Below are 27,848 nucleotides of genomic sequence, written 5' to 3' on the forward strand. Positions count from 1 at the left end.
CAAAATTTTGATGCGCTGCTCTTATTGCTTGGACGGCATTTTGACAACTGAAGAGTGAATTCCAAAATCAAAACAGGAGCAACATTCTACACACACACACACCTTCAAAATGAGGGATGTTCAGGTTTTTTAAATGCAAAATTGAAAGAAATACGTCAAGTTTATATTGACCAAATTTTGACCGTATCACCCTTTAATTGTCTATGTTATTGATGAAAATAACAGCTACATAGCTCAGTGGATAGAGTGTTGGCTTACAAATTGCCAGGCGAAAGGTAAAATTTTAAAAATTTATAAAATCAAATAATTTCTTCTACATTGTTTGTATTACAGAAAAGGTGTGAGGGAAAATTCAATTAGACAGAAAATATTGTTTTTTTTGAGTAAGTCTCTGAAATTGTTTTTACGTCCTGGAAAGGAATAAACGTTTATCACAAAAGTATATACTTTTCTTCCAAATAAACTTCCTTACAGCGAAAAGCAAATGAGAAACGAACTTTGTTTGTCTAAAATTTCGTTTGGGAGGAAAGAATTATTTTTTTGCGTGTAGACCGATCTTGAGGGGATAGTAAATTGTCCAATTAATCGGTTTTTGTTTTTCAAAAAGCTGGTTGTGAAAAAAATAATAAAATGAGCATTTAAAACATGGATTGGGTGTAATTCATGCTGTTCTTTCTGTGTTATGGCATTTTGTATTTTTTAAGTTTTTTTTTGAAAAAAAAAACGTAAAAATTTAATACAGTTGAGGTATCCATTTGCATAGTTTTATAAAATCCAAACACCAAAAAGTTTTTTTGTGTTCAACATTACATACTACTATATTAAAATTTAATGTGTCTTATTAAAGACTTAAAGTCAGAAAAGAACAGTGCTTGATATAAACGAAATGGACTGTGTTTTTGGTTTAAAAATATTTTTTTTATTGAAAAATTTTGTAGCAAACGAATTTTTCTGGTGATAAAAGTTTAAAATTCAAAAAACACTAACAAAAGAAAAACGTTTTACAACGTGTACGTTTTTTTCTTTGCTTGCACAATTTCCAGATTTTACGTCTCGTACTCATTCGAACAACGGGGGTAAAAATCTACAGAAATTAGATTTCAAATCAAGACATAACCCCTCATCATCATCATTTTCTTGCACGATTACATGATATGTTTAAGATTCCCCTAAAACTCATTCCTATACCCACGAAGAAAAATACTTTCCTCAGGAATTAAATTATAGACAAACGAAATTCCCCTTTCTTATAAAGTATTTTCTTTTAGACAAAAAAACTCAAATTTAATCAACGATTCAACGGTGGCCTCTAATTCGTTTTATTTGCCTTAAAGAAAATTATTGAGCGTCAAAAGAAAACTTTGCTTGTCTAAAACTTCGTTCCCCAGAAAAGAAAACTCTTCTTTCAGTGTAGGCTACATCCAGAATCTGATGTAGTCTCCATATGTAGACATTTTAAAGTCTCATTTGAACCGATCATATTGAGGTAGTATGCCCCTTAAAATTCCCTTGAAATTCTATATATTTTCAAGTAACCCACTACGACGAGGCGCTTTCAGAGAAAACTATTACATTTGATTCATGGTGGTGAATATTTAAGTTTTGGCCCGACCGAACTTACGTATATTGATATTATCATTTACGTGATTGAAGCAATTTCAATTAAAAATTAATAATACCTTTTTCTAAGCTTAATCTATGAAATGATTATTGATTTGTTTGACGTTGTAAAGGGTGATTAAAATTTCAAGGGGCGATGTTGATTTTGAATAAAACACAAACTATTTAGGAAATTATTGTAATTTTATTTTATTATGATATATTGGTATTACTCAATTATGTATGGAACAAAATATCGGCCAAATGGGCGCCGCGACCTCGGTGGCAGACCTTCATCCGATGGTCCAAGTTTTCGATGACGCTGAGGCCGTTCTATGCCGTTAATGTGCCGAATTATCTCATCATTTAGCTCTTGAATTGTTGCTGGCTTATCGACGTACACCTTTTCTTTCAAATAACCCCAACGAAAAAAGTCCAACGGTGTCAAATCACATGATCTTGGCGGCCAATTGACATCGCCATTACGTGAGATAACACGGCCATTGAATTTGTTGCGCAAAAGAGCCATTGTTTCGTTAGCTGTGTGGCAAGTGGGACCGTCTTGCTGAAACCACATATCGTCCACATCTATATCTTCCAATTCGGGCCATAAGAAGTTCGTTATCATCTCACGATAGCGAACACCATTCACAGTAACTGCCTGACCGGCCTAATTTTGGAAAAAATGCGCCCTGATGATGCCGCCAGCCCATAAACCGCACCAAACAGTCACTCTTTGTGGGTGCATTGGTTTTTCGACAATCACTCTTGGATTCTCATTTGCCCAAATGCGGCAATTCTGTTTATTGACGAATCCACTGAGGTGAAAATGTGCCTCATCACTGAAGATGATTTTCTTAGAAAATTGATCATCCACTGTTGCCATTTCTTGGAACTATTTAACACGTTGTTGGATTGTGTATCTCTCCATGGTTCAAATTGAGTAAGTCTGAAATAGAGAAATGTCAAATAAAATTCGGAAAAAAAACGTTGCGTTTAGGTGTGGTTCACATTCAACATCGGCCCTTACAATTTAACCAACCCTTACCTCCAAAAATCAAACTTTCTATAGCAAAATTTCTATAGTCCCAATAGCTGATTTATCTTTACATTTAGAAATAAATGTCAATTGTAAACATCCTAGTAATTAATTCGAATATAATCATACATGCATCGTCTACGCTTTTCATGAGCTTTTGTCGATACGTATTCATTAATTACTTTCAATTTTGAAAGCAAGCATGTATTCTTTTACATTTCTACTTTTTTTGCAATTTGTTCATAGCAAACTTATCACAATTACTTCCACTGTATATGAATAGGAGCATGGCAAAGTATGAACTACATTCCCGGCTTATGAATAGATAAAATGCCAGAGCGAGTAGGGTCGTTGCTAACGGATTACGTCGTTGGTAAAAGAAATGACTGTGTTTTTGCAATTGCAAGGACATGCGGCAAGGTCCTCTATCTCCAACGAATGCAAGTATGAATGAAGACCCCGTCACACATATTCTATTTGTATGTGTCTGTGAGCCCATGGTATTGGTGTTACACGTGCAGATGTTGCACAGGATCTAAATAAACGAATGGGAATCAACTCAGATGCTTATATTTGTTTGAATGCTGTGCACTTTCACTACGCAAACATGCAGTCGTATGAAGTTGAACCTTAGAATAGGTCGCATATACAAATGCTGTGAGATGTTATTATGATATTCTTACGAATCCGTAAGAATTAAGGGGAAATTTTAATTCATGAATTATATTTTATTTAAAACATGATTTATTTATTCATATTTTTATAGTGTAACCTAGGCATTCGTAACTTTTATGGTATTGCTTCCATGGTTTCACTCGAGCCAAAAATAATCTACCACAATTTGGAGAAAATTCTACCAAACAAAAAAAAAAAAAAAAACTACTAGAGAAAATTTTTTTAAAATTGTATTCCTATAGAAAATGTTGTCAACATTTTATTTCTATAGAAAATTTTGTCAAAATTGTATATCTATAGAAAATTTTGTCAACATACTATTCCTATAGCGAATTTGTTAAGAGGGATATTTTGCAAAATCTACCAAAACATCAAGAATTCTATCAATATACCAAACAGTAAAAAATCAAAAATTTTTGGTAAAATTCTACCAATTGTGGCAACCGTGATTGCTTCATCCGGAAGATATATGCACGTGAATATGTCATTTTTTAAGTCTAATCTTTTTAATCTTCATTTTATATACTTTTATTGGTTGAACAACGATTGCTATTAATATCGAAATTAAAATATTCCGAATAAAGAGATAATATATGTACACCCTCAAAAAAATCGCTTCTCTAACATATGTTCCAAACATATTTTGCAGGAAGCACATATATTATTGGATACTGCCGAAACATTAATATGTTTGTTTTATGGAAGCATTTTGAGCCCAAACATATTATATGCTTTGCTTCCCAAAGACGAATGTGCTCATTCCCTAACATACTAGTAATTTTCACTTCCACGAAATATTTTAGTTCTTGGCACCTTTTTCTGTAATACAAATAATATTGAAGAAATTATTCGCTTTTATAAATTTTTTAAATTTTACCTTTCGCCTGCATGGAGAATCGAACCGAGCACCATACAGTTTGTAAGCCAACACACTATCCACTGGGCTACGTAGCTGTTATGGTCACCAGCAGATAATTATCGTTATAAGTTACATTTATATAGCATATTTTGCAGCGCCCACGACCCCATGCAAACATAACATTGTTTAACAGAAACATTCATTTGTTTGCCACGTGCAGCAGTGGTTAGCATGTCTACCTTGCATGCAAAGGGTCGTGGGTACAATCCCTGCTCCGACCGATCACTTTTTTTAATTTACACATTTATATTTATACTATATTAAATTTTTATAATGAAACTTCGAACTGTGGGTTATTAAAGATTTATAGTCAGTAACAGTGCTTGATATAAACGAAATTGACTGAGTTTTGGATAAAATATTATTTTTTTATTGCAAAAATAACAATTTTGTAACAAAAAACTGTTTTTGGTACAAAACTTTAAAATTTAGAAGGAATTCAAAAACTCTAACAAAAGAAGAACGTGGAGTCGAGTATAAAAATATATAAATAATTTTATAATATAAACATAAATTTATTTAGGCGTGAACAGTTTTTTACTAGCATTTAACACCATCGCTCTAAAAAGCCTTTTATATTTCTTTAATAATTCATTTTAAAGAAAATATATTTTTTAATTGTTTTAGCTGCAAAACTCGAACTTAATGCCCGCTTTTATATTTGAAGGTGTCCGTCAACTCCTCGTAGACTACTTATTAATAAAGAGGAACTAAACTTTGTTTTTATACATTTTATTGTGTTATTTTTCACTATTTTCTCCTTATTTCATTTTACTGTCCCAACTCTAAAAAGAGTATAGTGCCCTTTCGTTATTTTTATGAAGACCCCTGATTTCTTTTAACGAACCAAGAAAAAAATTGTGCCCATAATGCCAAAATGATAAACAAAACACATGTCCACACATACATAAAATGCTGCTGTCAAGGCGAAAACATATGCTGTTGGTTTTCAAATATCTATTCTCTTGGTCCCGAATGTCTATTCTCTTTATTCAAATTAAATAATATTTAGACTTAAGCATATCAAATTTTTGGCCTTATCATAAAACAGTTTTCCGAAACAACATACAAGCGGTTTCAGAGAAATTGTTCTCTTTTGATTCTTTCGCTGTGTTATGTTGATATCTTTCGTCAACTCTCCCGGTTTCCATCTCTATTTCTTTCTCTATACTCTCTCTCTGTCGCTTTGAATAAAATATCACAACATATGTATGTTTAGTCGAAATTTACACATATTATTTTTATGAAACATTCATGCCGCAAACATAATATATTCTAACATATTAACATATATGTCCCAAACATTTAGTGTTAGTTTAGGAACATTACATGTTTGCACTTAAATATATTGTGTTTTAAAATTGTGCCCGAAACACATTTTGTTTATATCGGAACATATGAAAAACATATTTTTCTAACAGTGTATGTATCGTTCATCTCGATTACCTTGATCTGGGTATATGTCATGAGTAAGGTTTCCGTTGACCATTTTTTACTTCTCAATTAATACGATCCCATTCAATGTTAGCAAATGAAAACTACATGCATTAGTGTTCATAGAATAGAGAATAATATTTGTGCTCGTACACATGAATGGCAACATTTTCTAGTGATTCTAATAACAAAAACAGCAAACAAATTACTAAAAGTTCTCTTCATGTTATCCTTGTTAGCTTAACTGCAGAATAGGCTTAATGAACTTCGTCGGTAAAGTTTACAGTAAAATGGAACGATTTGAGAATGTCTAATTAAGTTAAAATTTTAAAATTTAATTCCCTACAGCGTATTGAATAAAACTTTCAATTTTAATTTTCCGATTCTATTTTATTGGATTTGCATTAAATGTAATTAATTCCATAGTTTATGTAGAAATAATGTCTAATTGGAGTGGCACTAAACCTAATCCCTTTATCCGATTTACGAACTTGGTAGTCTTGAAATTCATTGGAAACATCTGATCCACTCCATATAAGTAATTATATCCAACACCATTATTTGTAAGTTAGCTTGGAATTATTATATATTATGCCAAGTCAGGACTATATGGCGGATAATCCATCAAATCGACGTTTTGAGGGCTCGAAACTGGAATTGTTTGAGCCGATGTGTGAGAGCTGGCATAGTCGTGATGAAGAGTGATCCGTCTTCGGCGGTTGATTTTCCTGAGTTCTTGCAAGGCAACTAGCAAACAAATGGTTGTGTACCACTCAAAATGTTTCTATGACATCGACAGATGGTGGGATCCAACGTGAACAAAATTTTTGAAGGTAAATATTCATGCTATATTGAACGTATGCTGCTCCCACTAATGCCTAAGGTTGTCCCAATCTCACGAGAGGTCATATGAAGGTTTTGCAATATTAGTTGGCACTGCATGATATGGTTTCCGCAACAACAACTGAATTTGAACGTTCTTCACGAAATTCGTCTTGGAGTGAACTACGACCCCGGTTGAATTCATCATACCTTCGATAAACACTGGTCGTTGACGGAGCTTCATCGCAAAAAAAAAACCGAACGATGTTCGTTGCTCTAAAATTTCGTTTGCCTGTAGTGAATGTTATATGGGCATTGATCCATCTTGATACCATTCGATATAATCCATTTAATCATCATAATAATAGGAATTAATAATTCATTATAGTTTGTCTGAGTACACTCAAGATCATAATTCTTTTTTAGACAAACAAATAACGTTTCCCATTTACTTTTCGCAATAAGGAAGTTCGTTTGGAAGAAAGTATACACTTTCTATGACAAACGTTGATTCTTTTGCAGGATGTAAAAATAATTTCATTTTTTCTTTTCTGGTTACTTGCATCATCCCTCACATCTTTCGCACTCCGCGAGTTTTTTTAGTTCTTAGTACCTTTCTCTACAGTACAAACAAAATAGAAGAAATTATGCAATTTAATAATTGTACCTTTCGTCTGTACGGAGAATCCAACCGCGGACCATACATGTAAGCCTACACACTATCCGCTGAGCTACATAGCTGTTATTGTTATCAACAGACATTTATCGCTATAGCCATCAGCGCACAAGCAACGTATACTGTCGAGCAGCTATATTTATAAAGCATAGTTTTCTGCGCCCACGAGCCGATGTAAATAAACTTTAGTGAGCAGAAACATACTTTTGCTGGCCACCGTGGAGCAATATTTAGTATGCTCGCCTTGCATATAAAAGGTCGTGGGTTCAATCCCTGCTTCGACCGAACACCAAAATGTTTTTTGTTTGTTTTGGAAACGAAAATAATGTAATTAGAAATAGAAATAGAGAAATAAAATAAAATAGGAAATAATATTTTGTAACAATTTTTTTTTGAGATAAAAGTTTTCCATGCGTGTACCGTTTGGAAAACGTGTATTCATTATTGCTATTTTTCTTTGCGTGTGTTCATCATTGCTATTTTTCATATTTGTCATTTTATTCCTTCTATGTAGTTCTCTTAGGGTAACTGTAATTCTACATTGTATACATTTTATGACTACGAAATGTTATTTAAATAGAATATGGAATTATATTCACGACAATTCCATATTCTATTTAAATAAAAAGTCAGTATATATGTGTAAGAGGCAGGTTTCTCAAGATCGTAGTTAAGGAGTTCTTATTCAGTTCTTATATCGCAGCAGTTTTTGGAGCTCCGTTCCGGTAAAGAGCTGGGCGTTTTAGACAACCAGAACTACTGGCGTTTCATCCAACTCGTTTTTAGGTGGTACGTTTGTAACATCAGCTAATTGGATGGAAAAATAAGAAAACAAATAATTGAATTAAAGAAATAAGTGTGTAGTGACTTAATATAAGCAAAAAAAGTTATATCATTCGGAAAGGTCAACTTCATATGTGAATGGACTTGTTTTATACCACAAAATTCGTTAAAAATATTACCAGGATATACAAGTGAATTTAGTTTCTCATAATTATGCAAACGTTATAGCAAATTCTTTTGTTGTAAAGGAAGATAAATAGTCTCATTATAAAAAAAATCCTTTTTGTCTTCAATCACGAAATTAATTGATCCTATTAATTTTTAATTTGTAGAATATACAGATCCGTGTGCAAGGTTCAAATGTATACATAAAAATGCTTCAATGAGAATATGGTATAAGATTCATTTTGTAGAACAAAATATTATTGTTTTATCGGTAGACGCAGAGAATAAATAATTCATATCGAGAAATTAAATTTGGAAAGTATGGACTTGGATAGGGGATCTCAAAACATACCTTTAACTGTGTAATCGCTGTCTGTAAATGTGTAGTAGATAGTCAAGTATTTATTGCTATTAATTGGAAGCGAATAATAACCCTGGGTTGCCTTTATTTCTTGACTTCCAGGTGTTGTTTGCTCTTTGCCCATTCTTTGATACAGTAAAAGTCCATTACTCAAACGAGCACTGAAACGAACGTGAATACAATAAGTGAACATTTCTTAAAACTTATGAAAGTGTATTACACTTACGTGACTTCCTTTTCCCCTTTTATGGTCTGGGAAAGTTTTTGTGCTAAAACATCCAAATTATCTACCATTTTTCCACTCAAAGGAAGTAAACTATCACACTGACATTTGGAAATTTGACCCAAAGGACATTGTGTTGTTTGTGTTTGTGATAATCCTAAACCTGGAAGAAAGCCTCCTAGATTTCCCAGTCCTCCAAGGTTCCCCAAATTGCCCAAGTTACCCAAGGGAAGTAATGATTGTAGACCATTGAATACTCCTCCCAGAAGACCAGCAGGTATTAATGCTCCTATAATCGGTAGCCCCTGTTGTTGTTGTTGTTGATTCTTGGCCGGCATTTGATCATAGAGGATAGGTGACGATATGGACATTTGTCTCCTTATACGTTCATGATTTTCGGTTGGTGTACTTCCAATGATAGCCACCAAAAGGACGAAAACTCCAAGTACTCTATAGCACGGTGACATTTTTTTTGTTTGTTCAAGCTTCTTATCTTACTGGTTCCCATCCAGTCCGGTCTTATGGTTTATATATACTGCTGAAATAAATTCCTACCAAATCCCCCAAATGGGAATTCGGATTAGTCCGTTTTACGATAGTTTTTTTTTATGATGATTATTTTATATTCGCATTGCAGATGATACGGTGACATGGCGATATCGCCTCCTTAACTCTGGCGATTGATAATGATTTCAAATCTTCCTCTGATTGAATGTTATTGTCGCGCGAGCTGGGATTGCTCCATAAAAGTTTAAGTATCGTTTAATGGCCAACGAGTTCACACAACCCACCACCCAAACATTGTGCACTTGGTGATGGCGAAGACCAGCGAAGTGTTTGCCTCGAACATATGCTGCTTTTGGCATCCAACTGCTCCAATATAAATTGATATTGTTTCATTGAAATTGCAAGAAAATATTTTTATTTGGAAGCCCTTCCTTAGAAATCCATAACAAAGGAATCACAGTAATAATACTTGATAAACAATGATAAAAACAAAAAAATAAGAAAAACAACAGCAATAATAATAAGAAGAAAGGCAGAGATGAACAACATAATCAGCATGAGCTGCAGCAGTTCGTTTCGCAAAAAAGGATAAAGAACTTTTGCCAAAATATGGGTCACCACACTGTGGAAGATTTTTCACTTTTGATTCTAAAATACTTTGAGATTATTTTTATTATTAAGTGGTACGGTTTTAAACCGTAGTATTGTAAGAGAGAAGTTCACCACTGTGGTATCACAATGGACTGAATAGTCTATGTGAGACTGATACATCGGGCTGCCACATAACCTAACCTATATCACAATGGACTGAATAGTCTAAGTGAGCCTGAAATTTAATCGCACAGAAAAAAAGTGTCTCGTAAATTTAAGAAGATTTTTACAATAATTTATTACAAGAATTTTCCAGAATTTTAGTTCATTTTTCGTATCTTCAACGAAAATTAACTACTCGAAAGGAAATTTTACAAATTCTAAGTAGCAATCGTTTAGTTCATGGCCTACAAAATACGATGGAAATTTCCTTAAAAAATTTCTTAACTGGTAGTTAAAAATTCGTTTGTCATGCTATAAAACTACTTGTGAAATGTAAAGTATTTTCTAAATAATAAGTGCAATTTACTATAAGATTTTTTTGTATGAGAAAATATTTTTTTACGAAAAATTAACTTGAAAGTGGATAGCAATTTCTTACTGACAATTCCTATAGTTAATAATTGTTGGTAAAAAATTACCCAATGAAATATTTTTAGTTCACATGAAATTAAATTTATAGACAATTTCGTCAAAAATGGTAGATAACATTTCATGAAAATTTTGCAAATTTTAAGTTAAACGTTTCATCGTTCATAAACTGGTGTGCCTTTACGAATATTATTCTTAGAGTAAATTGTCAGCAGATGCGATGAACTAATGCATAGTACAGAGATCTTTATCGGAATAGTGGAATGTGATTAATGTAAAGATGATGTTACTTGAGTTTTGTTGTGTATACATGAGCGTGGGGTTGTTTATATTTTTGTTCATTTAGTGGTTTGTGTGTGGGTGTTTGTTATTCGTGGATGGTTTATTTGGCTGGATGAGGTGTTGTTTTCAATAAAGGCACATGTGTTTTTGTTGTTGTAGGGATGTTTTGGCTTTGCTTGGTTTTGTTTGACATGCTTCAGTTGCATAGTTGTCGTTGGCGTGGGTTGTTGCATCTTTTAAGCAGGTATGCAACGGAAATATAAAGGCATGGAATATTTTGTATTTTTGAGACATATATTGGTGTTTGTTTATTAAACCTTTTAAATGAAAGTTATTAATATTTTAACGGTAGTTTAGAAAAATGTTATTAAGAATATTTAGGAAAATATGTTGAAATTGAAAGTGTATTGAATTTTTTATTATTCAATGTAAAAAAATAATATTCAATTCCAGATGAATTTGGAAAATTTTTGTAATATCTCAGCGTATAGTTTAGTCATAAATTTGTAAGTATTTTTTAATATGGATTTCTTTTAAAAATAATATTTTTTATGTATATTATTATTTGTTAATTAATTTTTTTGGATACCAGTTTAATGTTTTTCTTTGTTGTAAAAGCAATATTTAATTTCAGAGCAACTCCAGATGGATTCGAACAAATTTAAAAAGTAGAGAATTGGTAAGTTTACAAATTGGCTTTCTGTCAACTAGAATATTTACCTTATTTTAGTATTTTTTTAATCAATTTTTGTTAAACCAATGTAATATTTTTAATGTAAAAAACAAATATTTAATTTCAGAATAACCCCTTAAAAATTTGGAAAAATTTTTAGTACTAAAGGAGTAAGGAGCTTGTAATTTAATAGTGAATTGGTAAGGATTCTTTGACTTTCTTTTAACCCTGGACAGTCATCCTTATTTTTTGTACATTAACGTCATCCTTCGTCATTTTGACTACGGCTCATTTCAAGACGCTATCATTTTCATCGTGAGCGAAAAAGTGGACCAAACTTGAGTTTATTTTCTTATTCAATTTGGTTTTAAGTAGTATAAAGCAAAAATTCATAAAACGGTCGAATTAGTATAATTTAAATTTACCATTTCCCAATAGACTAAAATGCATTTTAAATCGAAAATGAAATGTCATTTTGACGAATGATGACTGTCTAGGGTTAACCAGAATATTTGGTTTTTTTTCATCCATATTATTATTTTTTCCATTAGATTTTTTAGAAACCTATTTAATAATTGTATTTAATGTAAAAAAAATATTTAATTTCAGAGTAACCCAAATATATTTCCCCTCAGCGTACAATTTAATAGAGAATTGGTAAGTTTTATATTAAAACTTTGGCTTTCTTTCAACTAGAATATTTATTTTATTATATCCTTCACATCGATAACAACACAGTTTTATGAGTTTATATAGAATACTTCATTACTTCTCTAATTGTTTCAGGTATAAATTTTATGAGATACGTTTTCCAAAGAAAAGTTGAATTCCTTACACCATTTGATAAAATGCCTCCAAATATGGTAAGTTACAAGCTAAAATGATGAATTAAAAAACTATATTTCATTACATGGTGTTAATTTTTAACAAGTTTCATTATTGCTTCCATTTTTTCCAACAAGATATGTGAAAAAATTACCTACGATGAATAAAAAAAGGATAAGTCAAAATGTCCAAACAGCGAGTTAAAATAAACTACTTTCTTGTTCCACGTGATCATAATTTTTATTCAAAAAAAAAAAAAAAACATTGTATTAAGAACTTTCATCATAAGTTTTTATAATAAAGTACTTTTGCTTAAAGAAAGTTTAATTTTAACGTATGAAAATGTTCATAATAGTAAAACGATTTGTTGTTCCTTTAATTATTTAATTTCTCTGTACTGTGGAATGATTGATTTAAAAATAGTTTAGTCGTCGACATTTTAAAGAGACTGTTAACCAATTTTTATTATCGGGTTTCCCAAAAAATAAGCAAGTAAACCAAAATAATACTGACTTGTTAACTTGGTAGGGGTATATAAATCTTATGGCATTGTAAAAATGAACTAAAATACAATGTTATAGATGAACTAAAATTTAAGAGAATTATAAACTAGACAAGTTGAAAAAAATCTTAAGGGCTAAATCATGGTCAATATTACTACAGTTTAGTTCATTTTGCAATGGAAAAGGGTTCACTGTTTTTCAGTGCTGACTGCCACATAACCTAACCTATGGTATGGCATGTCCGCCTTGCATGCTCATAGGTTCATTCTCAGTTTCGATCAAACTCCCATAAGTTTTCAGTAATGTTGGTGACATTTCTGAGTGTTTCAAACCTTATCTAATGGTGTCGCCAAAAAAGTTGTGAAAATATTTTTTTTGGATCCGAAAGTGGTGGAAAATTGCCGCAGAAGCGATGAATTTAACACGGGCTTGTGATAGGACGGATGCCCACCATTTCAACGGCTGTGCACTAAATTGGCATCACTTTTTAAGGTGTGATCCGAATTCACTGTTTTGGGTGTGAATTTAAAAATTTTGAGATATTTTGCCAAATAAATAACTTTTATATTTTGTATGATTTTTAATACAACCCAACGCATGCTCAAAATGTTTGACTTCAAATATTTTCAAAAATTCGCAAGATTTAGCAATAGATTTAGTATTTTTTTCTGATAAAATTTAAATAATTTGCACCATTTTATTAATTTTTACTCTGCTTTAAACCTATTTGAAGAAAAACAAGTTAAAATTACACATTAAAATATGAAACCCATTAAAATATGGAAAAAGTTATGAAATATTGTTTTCAAAGAATTTCCTGTGTAGTTAAAATAAAGAACATCTTTGGGAGGACATTTTTGGAAGTGCTTTTAAAGTTGTATCTATACAACGATTTCCAAATTTTTTTGCTGGGGTTTTCTTTTCTAAAAAGTATGTCTTAACAGAATGTATATTTTTAAAATGCTGCCAGAAACTAAAAAAAAATGATTCAAAGGAGCAAAAAGGGTGAACGGAAATGAAAAAAATATATAAACAATATAAGCATCACGCACAGAAAAAACATGTTTGGACATGGTTGCCGCATCCATTTAATGCTTATTTAGAGTATGTAATTGTCGCGAAAACCATGTATTTTGTCTTTGTAAAAATAATTTTCGAGCGGAGAAAAATATATGTTGGCAATAAGCATTTAAATGGTTCTCAAATGCCGCAAACATGTTCTATTATTTAAATGATAGAATTTGAGACCATTATATGGTCAGGAAAATCATGTATCTGACCATTCAATTTTTTTACTTTTTTGCAGAGAAAAAAGTATTTTTATAGTTTACGTATAGACATGTCTACAACCATTACATGGCCATAAAGACCATGTACATTGTTTTCGTGACCATTTAATTTTTTAATTTTTTGCAGCGACAAGAATTTTTTAAAAACATTGAGCAGGTACACACGATTTTCATTTTGCGCGTCAGTCGTGTGTTGATTGTTTCTTGGAATGGACGGAGAATACGGAATTATTGTGTTTTGTCTTAATTTATTTATTCAGAAATGGCACGTGGTTTTATGTGAATACAAAAAAGGAAAGTGTAATTGAAAAAAATATACCTGGTTTTTGTTCTGCATTTTGATATATGGTATAATTTATTTTTATTTGCAGTTACATGATGTCTGCGTTTGTACATTTGATGGGCACGAAGTAAATATGGAATGATTACTTATTGTTGAAATTGAACCAAACTAGAGTGTGTAAAAATATGTGAAGTTTGCTTGCACGACATTATAAATACAAATAAACAATGAATTAATTTATAAATAAATAAAAACAAATAAATAAAGTTGATTTTGAGTTTTCTTTTCTCAAGTGGCGTCCTTTTTTCGACGACGAAAAAAGTTTTTTCATAAAAATCAAAACATTTTAGGTTGTGACCATGTTCTTTTAACTAGAAGAAAAACATTTTTGACGAATAACATAACATTTTAGATCGTGACCATTGTCTTTTAATGGAAACAAAATTCTTTTTATCAATATAATAACATTTTAGATGAGGACAATTGTATTTTTCTTAGAACCATGTTCACTGAGCCAACATTGTTGCAGGTTAAAATGTTACATGGTCGCCGCAAAAATAGCTGCTATCATATTATTTTGCTCTTCGAATATGATTGTGGCAATCATGTTTCTTCTCTGCGTGATCATTCATTTATTCAAATCACTATCAACAGCATATGCAACTCAGTTTTTTAGGGCAATCGCAGCACTCTCGTTTCCCCCAATTTGCCACTGAAAATTCACTCAATTTGCCACTGTGCCGGATACAATTTTTAAACTCCTGTATTTCTTTCTCTATATAAAGACGTTTCAAAAATACTGGCATATATTTTATAGCAAATTCCAAGTCAATCGAGAAACGTATCGGTTCCGTTTTCAAATATTTTCTGGAGATTTCCATTATTTTACTTGTCCTTCCTTGTGGTGTTTTATACTCGATTGTATTGGTTTGACGTATTTGGAAAACAAAAATGTTTCTATTTTTATTCAAAATTTTCGATTTTTATGAAGCTCCGGAGTGATTAGAGATTGGTATTACATGGCTAATATCTCTAATATCTACATCGATATGTTTTATCGCCGAATTTCCAAAGACTTTAGTGAAGATTCGGCAGGGGTACTTATTTTTGGTCTTATATTCAAATTTCTTATGGAAATTACATACGAGAATTATTCTTCCCAAATTCAACTTCTTGTTCAATAAGCTCGAATAGATATTGTAATAATATGTATGACTATATTTTTATTTTCCATCTTTTGCAAATAAATTCAGTTGTTAATATAAATAACTGTAGTCTTCCACTGTGCACCTGACCAAGACGAATTCATCCACTGGGATAAAGAGCAAATGAGAAGAGAGTGACTGCAAATATGTCTTTGAAGTTTGATGTAAACAAAGCAGTTGTAAGCCGCCGCCAACAAGACAAAGAACAAATGACACCATGACAAACAAGTTAATATCGTCGTTCCGGACCAAATAGCACACAAAACTACGGTAGCCTTACCAAAGCAGAGAACAGTTGCAGTCATGACCATGGAATTGTTTTTGTTTGTTTGTTTTTCTTTCGGCGCATATAAATACCTGTACAGCCCCACACAAGGGTCGTTCTTAAGGACAGTACTCGCTCCGCATTTGCATACCGAGGGCCAGAGCACCATACAACATTCTAAGGATGATGAGCTTATTTTCGAAAACCCTAGTGCTGATAATAGTGATACACATTGCAACTATGGCATCGTCCAAGCCCTTGGAAGAGGTACTATCTATGAGTCCACACAATTACCATTTGATATTGCTGTCGTTGTAAACAACAGCTGGAGGAAGTAGAAAATTCAATTCTACTTTGTATTTTTGTTCTTTGGTTTATTGGAATCTCAAATATTCAACGGACATACTCTGTTGGTTGTTGTTTTTTTATTTCAGATGCCAGAGCGGATGGGAGACAGCCAACCTACATACGAGTATCAACTTATTGTTTGGCCAACGGATCTGGATGATTATGTTGATGTGATTGACGACGAGCCAGTGCAGGAAGTTAAACCTACGGTGACTATAGTTGAGGATCCTGTGGTAGTTATGCCAAGTATGGACGATGAAAAAGATGAAGAAATGGAAACAGTTCCTTCAGTAGACAATGTGGAGATTTTGCAAAATTACCATAAAACCTATCAAAATGGAAGTGCCGAGTATATGTAAGTCTTGTATATTGGGGGGAAAAAGAGTTTAGTCCAGATAGTATTAATATCCTTCGTAATTCTATTAAGGCTGGTACTCAGTAATGGCATGGTGAACTATCAACGTATAGACCTAAAGAAAATCAAATCTGAACTAAAACCTGTACAAGAGGGATACTACACGGTACCGCTAGAAGGCAATCCCACCACCTTCCAAACCACATATTATCATGCTGATGAGAAGGGCTATCATGTTTACAGAAGTAGGCATTTATCTGTTGTAGCTTATTTAGATTTAACTCTTGGAAATTAATTCGTTGTTTTTTCGTTTCGTTACAGCTGAACTGAGTACCCGTAATCCCTCTGTTGCAATTAAATACGATGACAAAGTTGATATACAGTGATTACTTTACAATTAATAAATTATTATGATAAAAAGCTATTTTTATGGATGTCAATTAGTTTCGTCTGTAGTAGGATGGCACCAAGACAATTCGGGATAAGTTTGACCTGCTACAATACAGGTTCAGTAAAGTCTTTGCAATTTCTGGTACAATTTATTTAACCAAAGCTGTCATACCTTTTCATTTTATCATTTTATACCTCAATATCAACTATATGTTATTATAAATTTGATCTGCTTAATGGATCTTGTACTCTACAACTTATATACTGATCTCAAAATAAGCTGATGAGTTAATTATCGTAGCGCTCCTATTTCTTCTTGCAATCATTCCCTTCTATTATTCCGGGAACTTTCTTATTTACGGCAAAAATAAAAATTTGGTATCAATGGCTTTATTCGATATCGATAATTTAAATTCATAATATTAAGAAACCATTGGAAAAAGGCATAACAATAAATTGTGTCGAAAATTAAAGGACAAGCGCAAGAATTTGATTGAGGCTTGGGATTAGCATTGTTTCTAAATTTCTTTAATTTAATTGTGATGTTCAGTGCACATTTATAAACAATTATTTGAAAATCATCTATTTAGATTTTCAGTGCCAAAAAGAGATTTAACAAGTACAGACGGCCGTAAGTTCGGCCAGGCCGAATCTTATGTACCCTCCCCCATGGATTGCGTAGAAACTTCTACGAAAGACTGTCATCCACAATCGAATTACTTGGGTTGTGGTATCTTAAAACTTCTTAACATCGTTTTCTAAATTGTTTGTTAGTCTATTAGACAAAAAAGTTATGTATAGGTAAGTTTACAAGTAATTACGAATCGATATGGACTTTTTGCACGATACGTAGAGAGCCAGAATTGAAATATGGGGGTCGCTTATATGGGGGCTATATACAATTATGAACTTGATATGGACCAATTTTTGTGTGATTGGGGATCGATTTATCTGAGGGATATATATAACTATAGACCTATATGGACCTAGTTAGGCATGGTTGTTAACGGCCATATACTAGCACAATGTACCAAATTTCAACTGACTCGAATGAAATTTGCTCCGCCAAGAGGCTCCAAAACCAAATCTCGGGATCGGTTTATATGGACTGATATGGACCACTTTTGGCATGGTTGTTAAATATCATATACTACACCCAGAAAAAAAGTGACCGCTTCTTTAAGTTAAAATGAACTCATTGTGAAGAAAGTTGAACTTCGTATAGCGCCAAAGACATTTTTATTTGTTTGAACGATATGATTTTCGTAGAAATTAAGTAGAATGCATCAGTATTGGGCGTTATTCAATAAATATTTATTCAAATAACAAATAATTTTTTACTCGTTATTTTTCATTTGGAATTGTTTGAAATCAAATTTCAACTGTTATCTGTTTATTTGTGTCACAAATAATTATTCGTCATTCGTCATTCGTCATTCGTTAGTTGTTATTTGTCATTCAAATAATAATTTTTTGGAATCGAAAAAAATAAATTGAATTTATTGAATTCTTCTGATAAAATAATCTTTTTTTGAGGAGTTTGTGTTTTAATACATTTTTGAGAAAATTTTTTTTCACATACGTATATTATTTGAAATTTTATTTGAAACTTTCGAATAACAAATAAATTGAAGTTATTTGTTTTCACAAATAAACGAATAAAAAAATTATTTGATATTCCAAATAAAAACTAAATCGAATTTATTCGTTATCTTTTTTTTCGTTATTTAGAATAAATTTTGACCAACACTGGAATGCATTCCATATATTTATGTACCACTATACTACAGAATGAAAAAATTTAACTGAATTGAATTCATATATGGAATGATTTTATTGAACTTTTTTCATTCATTTCGATAAATCTTACAAATTTGTGGTAAACCTTTTACTTGAAAATTAGAACTGCTTACCTTAGTTTTTAAATACAGTTTTATTTATTTATATAGTTTATATAGTTTTATTTATTTATTATTCATATTTCCTCAATAAAAGACATGTTATATTAATATATTAAATATATTTATTAATGGAAAATTTCCTATAACAACAACAAGTGTGTTTCCTTAAGTTTTGAATGGATTGAATACCTCTTAGTTCCAATGAACTAAAATATTTTTCTATGCTAAGTGTTATTCGTATGTATGATAAGTCAGAATTACCATTTTATAAGAAGTTTTACTAAATTTGAGGAAACTTGGTTGTAGTTCGGTTTTTGTTTATTTTTACGAATGCTTTGTTATCAGTGAATAAAATTTTCTTATTCAGTAGTAAATTCTTAGACCCAGCGAAGAAAGGTTAGGTTAGGTGGCACCCCGATGTATCAGGCTCACTTAGACTATTCAGTCCGTTGTGATACCACATTGGTGAACTTCAAGCTCAATGACAAGGGACCTTCTTTTTATAGCCGAGTCCGAACGGCGTTCCACATTGCAGTGAAACCACTTAGAGAAGCTTTGAAACCCTCAGAAATGTCACCAGCATTACTGAGGTGGGATAATCCACCGCTGAAAAACTGTTTGGTGTTCGGTCGAAGCAGGAATCGAACCCATGACCTTGTGTATGCAAGGCGGGCATGCTAACCATTGCACCACTGTAGACCCAGCGAAGAAAACAGTATTAGTAAAATTACATGCCTTATTATAGTTAACTATTCCTAACTGCTTTAAATTAAGTTTTTTTTACTGAAACAAGTAAATTTTATTATTTCACACAAAAATTTGAACTAATGGAAATAAAATGGCTTAACTAAATCGATAAACATTTTTTCGTTTAGTTTCGAAGGCACTTTTTTCTGGGTGTACCACCACGTACAAAATTTCAACCAGATCGGATGAATTTTGCTTCTCCAAAAGGCACCGGAGGTCAAATTTGGGGATCGGTTTATATGGGAGCTATATATAATTATGGACTGATATTAACCAATTCCTGCATGGTTGTTGGATACCATATGTTATATTAACACCACGTACCAAATTTCAACTGAATCAGATGAATTTTGGTCTTCCAAGAGGCTCCGGAGGTCAAATCTGGTGATCGGTTTATATGGGGGCTATATATAATTATGGGCCGATGTGGACCAATTTTTGCATGGTCATTAGAGACCATATACTAACACCATGTACCAAATTTCAGCCGGATCGGATCAAATTTGCTTCTCTTAGAGGCTCCGCAAGCCAAATCGGGGGATCGGTTTTATGGGGGCTATATATAATTATGGACCGATGTGGAACAATTTTTGCATGGTTGTTAGAAACCATATACTAACACCTTGTACTAAATTTCAGCCGGATCGGATGAAATGTGCTTCTCTTAGAGGCTCCGCAAGCCAAATTTTGGGGTCCGTTTATATGGGGGCTATACGTAAAAGTGGACCGATATGGCTCATTTGCAATACCATCCGACCTATATCAATAACAACTACTTGTGCCAAGTTTCAAGTCGATAGCTTGTTTCGTTCGGAAGTTAGCGTGATTTCAACAGACGGATGGACGGACGTACATGCTCAGATCGACTCAGAATTTCACCACGATCCAGAATATATATACTTTATGGGGTCTTAGAGCAATATTTCGATGTGTTACAAACGGAATGACAAAGTTAATATACCCCCCATCCTATGGTGAAGGGTATCAAAATCGGGGGTTAGTTATCGTCTAAGAATAAATTTATTTTGGAAAACTGTTGAAAATAGTCAACCGCACAACAATATCAAGAATAGAGACACATCCAGATCTTGGTTTGAACTAGGTTTTGGAGGTGGATCAAACTGAGATGTTATTCCGAGATAATATCATACAGGATTCTTTCCAAAGACAACAGATCAAAGGCAACAATAACAATAATACTTGCACACAAAAAGAATAATACTATATATACTCAAAAAAAAGTTTACTTGGATCCAAAGATTTTTATCTTTCCCTACACCCAGAAAAAAGTGACCCCTTCTTTAAGTTAAAATGAACTCATTGTGAAGAAAATTAAACTTCGTATAGCGGCAAAGACATTTTTATTTGTTTGAGCGATTTTCGTAGAAATTAGGTAGAATACATTCCATATATTAGTAAACTTTTTCCTGTATTTACACGCAAAGAAAAAAAACGTTTGGAAAACGTGTACCGAAAACGTTTTTCTTTTGTTAGAGTTTTTTGAATTGCTTCCAAAATTTTAAACTTTTATCACCAAAAAAATTCGTTTGTTACAAAATTTTTATTTTTTCAATAAAAAAAGTTATTTTTGAAACAACAACACAGTCCATTTCGTTTATATCAAACACTGTTCCTTTCTCACTTTAGGTCTTTAATAAGACACATTTTACAGTTCAAAATTTAATATACTACAATGGAATGTTGAACATTTTTTCGGAATCTTCCGAACATATCTGGAATATATGTAAAAAAAAAAACAAAAAAAAAACTTTGGTCGAAGCAGGGATCGAAACCACGACCCTTGGCATGCAAGTCGGACGTAGCAACCACTGCACCACGGTGACAAACTAAATGTTTGTTTCTGTTAAATAAACTTTGTTTATTCGGTTCGTGGGCGCCGCAAGCTATGCTATATAAATAAAGGGTGATTCTTTTGAGGTTAGGATTTTCATGCATTAGTATTTGACAGATCACGTGGGATTTCAGACATGGTGTCAAAGAGAAAGATGCTCAGTATGCTTTGACATTTCATCATGAATAGCCGAACGATCTGCCACAACGTCGAATTTTCAGTGAATGGGCCCTAGAAAAGTTGGCAGAAAATCCGCTTTTTTATCGACAAATTTTGTTCAGCGATGAGGCTCATTTCTGGTTGAATGGCTACGTAAATAAGCAAAATTGCCGCATTTGGAGTGAAGAGCAACCAGAAGCCGTTCAAGAACTGCCCATGCATCCCGAAAAATGCACTGTTTGGTGTGGTTTGTACGCTGGTGGAATCATTGGACCGTATTTTTTCAAAGATGCTGTTGGACGCAACGTTACGGTGAATGGCGATCGCTATCGTTCGATGCTAACAAACTTTTTGTTGCCAAAAATGGAAGAACTGAACTTGGTTGACATGTGGTTTCAACAAGATGGCGCTACATGCCACACAGCTCGCGATTCTATGGCCATTTTGAGGGAAAACTTCGGAGAACAATTCATCTCAAGAAATGGACCGGTAAGTTGGCCACCAAGATCATGCGATTTGACGCCTTTAGACTATTTTTTGTGGGGCTACGTCAAGTCTAAAGTCTACAGAAATAAGCCAGCAACTATTCCAGCTTTGGAAGACAACATTTCCGATGAAATTCGGGCTATTCCGGCCGAAATGCTCGAAAAAGTTGCCCAAAATTGGACTTTCCGAATGGACCACCTAAGACGCAGCCGCGGTCAACATTTAAATGAAATTATCTTCAAAAAGTAAATGTCATGGACCAATCTAACGTTTCAAATAAAGAACCGATGAGATTTTGCAAATTTTATGCGTTTTTTTTTAAAAAAAAGTTATCAAGCTCTTAACAAATCACCCTTTATAACTTATATGGATATTTATCTATTGATGACCATAACAGGTACATAGCTCAGTGGTTAGTGTGTTGGCTTACAAAGTGCATGGTCCGCGGTTCGATTCTCCGTCCAGGCGAAAGGTAAAAAAATTTTAAAAATTTATAAAATCGTATAATTTCTTCTACATTGTTGGTATTACAGGAAAAGGTGTTAAGAACTAAAAAACATCGTGGATGTGAGAAAGATGTGAGGGAAAATGCAATTAGCAAGAAAACAATGTTTTTTTTTGAGTTTGTCCTTATGAAATTGTTTTTACATCCTGGAAAAGAATTAACGTTTATCACAAAAAGTATATACTTTTCTCCCAAAAACACTTTCTTACAGCGAAAAGCAAATGAGAAACGAACTTTGTTTGTCTAAAATTTCGTTTGGGAGGAAAGAATTATTTTTTTGCGTGTATGTACCACTATACTACAGAATGAAAAATTTTAACTGAATTGAATTCATATATGAAATGATTTTATTGAACTTTTTTCATTCATTTGGACAAATCTTACATATTTATGGTAAACATTTTACTTCAAAATTAGAATTGTTTATCTTCGTTTTTAAATACAATTTTATTTATATATATTTATATATAAAGCAATTTTTCTTCAATAAAAGACATGTTTTATTAACATATTGAATATATTTATTAAGAATCAACAGCATCGACTGGCCTATTAGTTTATTATTCCACTATTTCCAATTTCCATGTAATGTTATCAACTGTAAAACGCATTTTACTTCTTCTTGTACCTTCCACGTTTAGTAAGTTACTGCCAAACTACTTTGTCCTTCTTTGACAATTTCAATACCTACAAATATAAAAAATCATAAACCAATTTTTTCACAAAAGTTTAGCGTAACTGAATGTTACCTGATAATTGAAGATTCCAAATTGAATACGAATGAAGGGATTGGTATTCTTCTGGTGTTTTCTTTCTTTGTACACCATCACGAACACTCATGGACGTATTGTCTGATGGTTATGTTTAATAATTTTCAAAAAAACGAAACATTTTCTCACTAATTTAATATAACAAATATCTTATACATTTTATTTGTTATTTATTATATTATTTTACTAAATTATTTTTTAACAATCTCTCCGTATACCATAACAACGCGATTCCAACTAAAAAACAACCCACGCGCAAACATATCGATTACAGGTATCGATTACAGCGAGATAAGAAATATAGGAAATTTTCCTATATTCTAACAAGTGTGTTTCTTTACGTTTTGAAAGAATTGAATACTAATGCAGTGTCATTGCACAATTTATGCTGTAAGCTTGGCTTATCTGTTCCACGAAACAGATGACCCACCTTATGTAAGGGAAGGGAAGGGAGCATTTTTTCATATTCTTGGAGTGCATGCAACATAGCTTATATTCGTTAAAATGTGGGCAAAGCTATTTGGAGATAATACCGGCCTTTTGAGAGAAAAATGAAAATAATCGATCATCGTCCCTTCGAAGAAATCCACTTGTGAACGTACCCTTGACCCGTTTGATGTGGCAGTACATTGTTATATCGAGCTATTCCAATGTTCTCACAGAGGCCGTGCTACTTGTGACGATTCCGATAATTTTGCGATATCACCAATCGGCTAAAGCAAAGCTGTAACAATGGCAGATTGATTAACTTTTTCATTTTTGGTAAGCATCAGGAGCGTACAATATGGAGAATTTCATTTCAGGCCTTTAACATTCTCTACTCTCTTTTTATTGGATGTAGTGTGAGTGCAGAAATGTTGACAATGGTAGAGTATAAATTGCCTTTCTATTACTTCTGGTATGCATACTTGTATGGCGCTGGGACCAAGCCCTTGACTTGGTTGTCAAAGTGCACTCTGGATATGTGGCAGTGTTATTTGATGCAACATTTGCTATAGATGGCTAAAGATGCTAAAACTGGGTCAAAATAATGAAATGCATGGATGTGTTACAAAGTCTATGTTTCGTGTCATGCAATCGGAGTAGCAAGTTACGAGTTTAAAATGGCAACTAAGTACTACTAGAAATAAAACCACAGTGAACTTTTCAAATAATTTCCGCAAGATATACTGCAGAGATATACTCCAATATTAGCAATTTATTGTAATTATTTTCTGTGCTGGAAATGTCATTATTTATTCTTTGAGTGTGAATGAACTGCGTGATAAAGGGCCGTGATTATTATTGCAATGCATGAGGGTAGATAGAAGTTAGCATTGGGCTAAAAGCATCTAAAAATTTTAATTTCAAATATTGACAAAAAATATTGGAAAATTTTTATTTTCGTAATAAAAACATTTATGAATTTTGTAGCATCATATTGTTGCAATGGTGTGCTTCATTTACTTTTAATTGTTTCAACCAACTGGTTTATGTTAATGATGGATTTTTACTCTTTCGATTTTTAAAATAAAAATGTATAAACTAAACATAGTTAAATAATTAAATTTTTGATTAAACACAATATTAAAAATGTTTATTAATTAATGGCGATGGTAAAATTAATTTGGAAAATTTAGAGTATTTCCTTTTTTTGGTTATTTTTAGATCTGTTCTAAAATGGGCTTTCAAGGTCTCTCAATATGCAAATAAAAAGACTTTATTTCATATTTACATCCGACGTTTCGTTGGTGATTTCCAACTTCTTCTGGGATGAATTTTTTATTGAAATCTGGCAACCATATTGTCAACAGAAAAAACATACAATTACTTCTATGTAGCGTATCATACACCCAGAAAAAAGTGCCTTCGAAACTAAAGGAAAAAATTTGCATCAATATAGTTTATCCATTTTATTTCCATTAAGGTAAATTTTTGTGAAAAATAATAAAATTTACTCGTTTCAGTAAAAAGATCCTAAACTGTAAGCAGTTAGGAATAGTTCATTAACTAGAATAAGGCATGGAATTTTACTCATACTATTTTCTTCGCTGGGTATAAGAATTTACTACTGAAAAAGAAAATTTTATTCACCGATAACAAAGCATTCGTAAAAATAAACAAAAACCGAACTAAAACCAAGTTTCTTCAAAATTAGTAAAATTTCTTATAAAATGATAATTGCGACTTCCTTTATAATAGAAAGTTTTTCATACATACGAACAACACTTGGCATAGAAAAATATTTTAGTTCATTCGTACTAAGAAGTATGCAATCCTTTCAAAACTTAAGGAAACACACTTCTTAGAATATAGGAAATTTTCCTAAATTTCTATTGTCTACCTGTAATCGATACCTGCCATCGTAATCGATGTGTTTGCGCGTGGGTGTAATCGATATATTTGCGCGTCGGTTGTTTTTTTAGTTGGAATCGCGTTGTTTTGGTATACGGAGAGATTGTTAAAAAATAATATGGTAAAATAATATAATAAATAACAAATAAAATATATAAAATATTTGTTATTTTAAATTAGTGAGAAAAATTTTCGTTTTTTTTTTAATAAATCTATCAATGTTCGTGATAGTGTATAAAGAAAGAAAACACCAGCAGAATAACAACCCTTTCATTTGTCTTCATTTTGGAATCTTCAATTATCAGGTAATATTCAGTGACGCTAACCTTTTGCAACAAAAATGTTTTATGATTTTTTATATTTGTAGGTATTGAAATTGTAAAAGGAGGACAAAATCATTAGGCAGCAACTTATTAAAAGTGAAAAGTACAAGAAGAAGAAAAAGTGCGTTTTACAGTTGATAATATCACACGGAAATTGGAAATAGTGGAATAATAAACTAATATTTCAAAGAGATTCGATGCTGTTGATTCTTAATAAATATATTCAATATATTAATAAAACATGTCTTTTATTGAAGATAAAATTGCTTATAGAAATAAATAAAATTGTATTTAAAAACGAAGGTAAGCAGTTCTAATTATGAAGTAAAAGTTTTACCACAAATGTGTAAGATTTGTCGAAATGAATGAAAAAATTTCAATAAAATCATTCCATATATGAATTCAAATTAGTTAAATTTTTTCATTCTGTAGTATAGTGGTATATAAATATAGGAAAATGTTAACTAATATATGGAGTGCCTTATATCTAATTTCTACGAAAATCACATCGTTCAAACAAATAAAAATGTCTTTGGCGCTATACGAAGTTCAACTTTCTTCACAATGAGTTCATTTTAACTTAAAGAAGGGGTCACTTTTTTCTGGGTGTAAGCTAAACTCTAAACTTACATTTAGTCTTTTGTCATTCCGTTTGTAAGTTTGTCATTCCGTTTGTAACACATTGAAATATCGACTATATAAAGTATATATATTCCTGATCAGGGAGAAATTCTAAGACGATATAACGATGTCCGTCTGTCTGTCTGGCTGTATGTCTGTCTGTCTGTTGTAATCACGCTACAGTCTTCAATAATGAAGTAATCGTGCTGAAATTTTGCACAAACTCGTCTTTTGTCTGCAGGCAGGTCAAGTTCGAAGATGGGCTATATCGGTCCAGGTTTTGATATAGTCCCCATATAAACCGACCTCCCGATTTGGGGTCTTGGGCTTATAGAAATCGTAGTTTTTATCCAATTTGAAATTTGAAATCTAGAGGTATTTTATGACCATAACGAGGTATGCCAAAAATGGTGGGTATCGGTCCATGTTTTGGTATAGCCCCCATATAGACCGATCTCCCGATTTTACTTCTTGGGCTTATAGAAACCGCAGTTTTTATTCAATTTACCTGAAATTGGAAATCTAGAGGTATTGTATGACCACAAATACGTGTGCCAAAAATTGTGAGTATCGGTCCATATTTTGGTATAACCGATCTCCCGATTTTAATTCTTGGGCTTATATAAACCGCAGTTTTTATTCAATTTACCTGAAATCGGAAATCTAGAGGTATGGTAGGACCACAAACACGTGTGCCAAAAATTGTGAGTATCGGTCCATGTTTTGGTATGGTCCCCATATAAAACGACCTCCCGATTAGCCTTCTTTCATGAAAAGATACCCATTTTTAAGTTGAATCACTTAACTATAAGGACAAAACGACTTTATCGCCTTTTGGACAAGGGAAACAGTTTATATAAGAGAAATTCACAAATGCTATTATAACCAAAATTCGCGTTTATATTTTAAGGACATGAAATCTTTGGCCTCCAACAATATTTTTTCAGTGTACAAAGCAATTCACATCTACTATTTTAATTTAGAAATATCATAATAACTTTAGAATATTATAATAACATAAAAAGGATAAACGAGTCAAATGCTAATATTCCTAATAATTTACTGACAGTTTATATAAGGATGGTAATAGTAGATTTAATGGTTACGATAACTTTTATGAATACGAGGAAAAAACTTTACAACAAGGTGTATTTGCTGCAAAAATGCCCGCATAATGGCTGGAATAATTATTAATGTTTCAATTGAGCTTTGAAATATGTGGAAAACCTTATTCTGGCAGCAAGGCTTAGGTTAAAGCGAAGTTTTATCCATATTTCAATAGGAACATGCCGAAAATAAAAAAAGCCAAAAATAGCTAAAAGGGTCATGAAAAAAAGCCAGAAAAAA

General features: G+C 32.3%; 3 protein-coding genes across 4 annotated transcripts in view; 2 read left to right on the top strand and 1 right to left on the bottom strand.

Moving 5' to 3' along the window:
* up (Troponin T, skeletal muscle) overlaps window positions 1-27,848 on the top strand; it is a 452,387-nt gene that overhangs the window by 326,739 nt on the left and 97,800 nt on the right. The gene's annotated exons all lie outside the window — the stretch shown is intronic.
* Window positions 7,642-9,205, bottom strand: LOC142230465 (uncharacterized). The gene is made up of 3 exons (XM_075301102.1): window positions 8,700-9,205; window positions 8,465-8,634; window positions 7,642-7,971 (listed from the first exon to the last, which is right to left on the bottom strand). The coding sequence occupies exons 1-3, from the start codon at window positions 9,161-9,163 to the stop codon at window positions 7,907-7,909; spliced, it is 699 nt and encodes a 232-aa protein (XP_075157217.1). The 5' UTR covers window positions 9,164-9,205; the 3' UTR covers window positions 7,642-7,906.
* On the top strand, window positions 15,806-16,837 carry LOC142230335 (uncharacterized). The gene is made up of 4 exons (XM_075300971.1): window positions 15,806-15,977; window positions 16,145-16,413; window positions 16,486-16,658; window positions 16,735-16,837. The coding sequence occupies exons 1-4, from the start codon at window positions 15,894-15,896 to the stop codon at window positions 16,797-16,799; spliced, it is 591 nt and encodes a 196-aa protein (XP_075157086.1). The 5' UTR covers window positions 15,806-15,893; the 3' UTR covers window positions 16,800-16,837.

This window comes from Haematobia irritans, chromosome 3 (genome assembly GCF_050003625.1).
Source record: "Haematobia irritans isolate KBUSLIRL chromosome 3, ASM5000362v1, whole genome shotgun sequence".
NCBI classification, from domain to species: Eukaryota; Metazoa; Arthropoda; class Insecta; order Diptera; family Muscidae; genus Haematobia; species Haematobia irritans.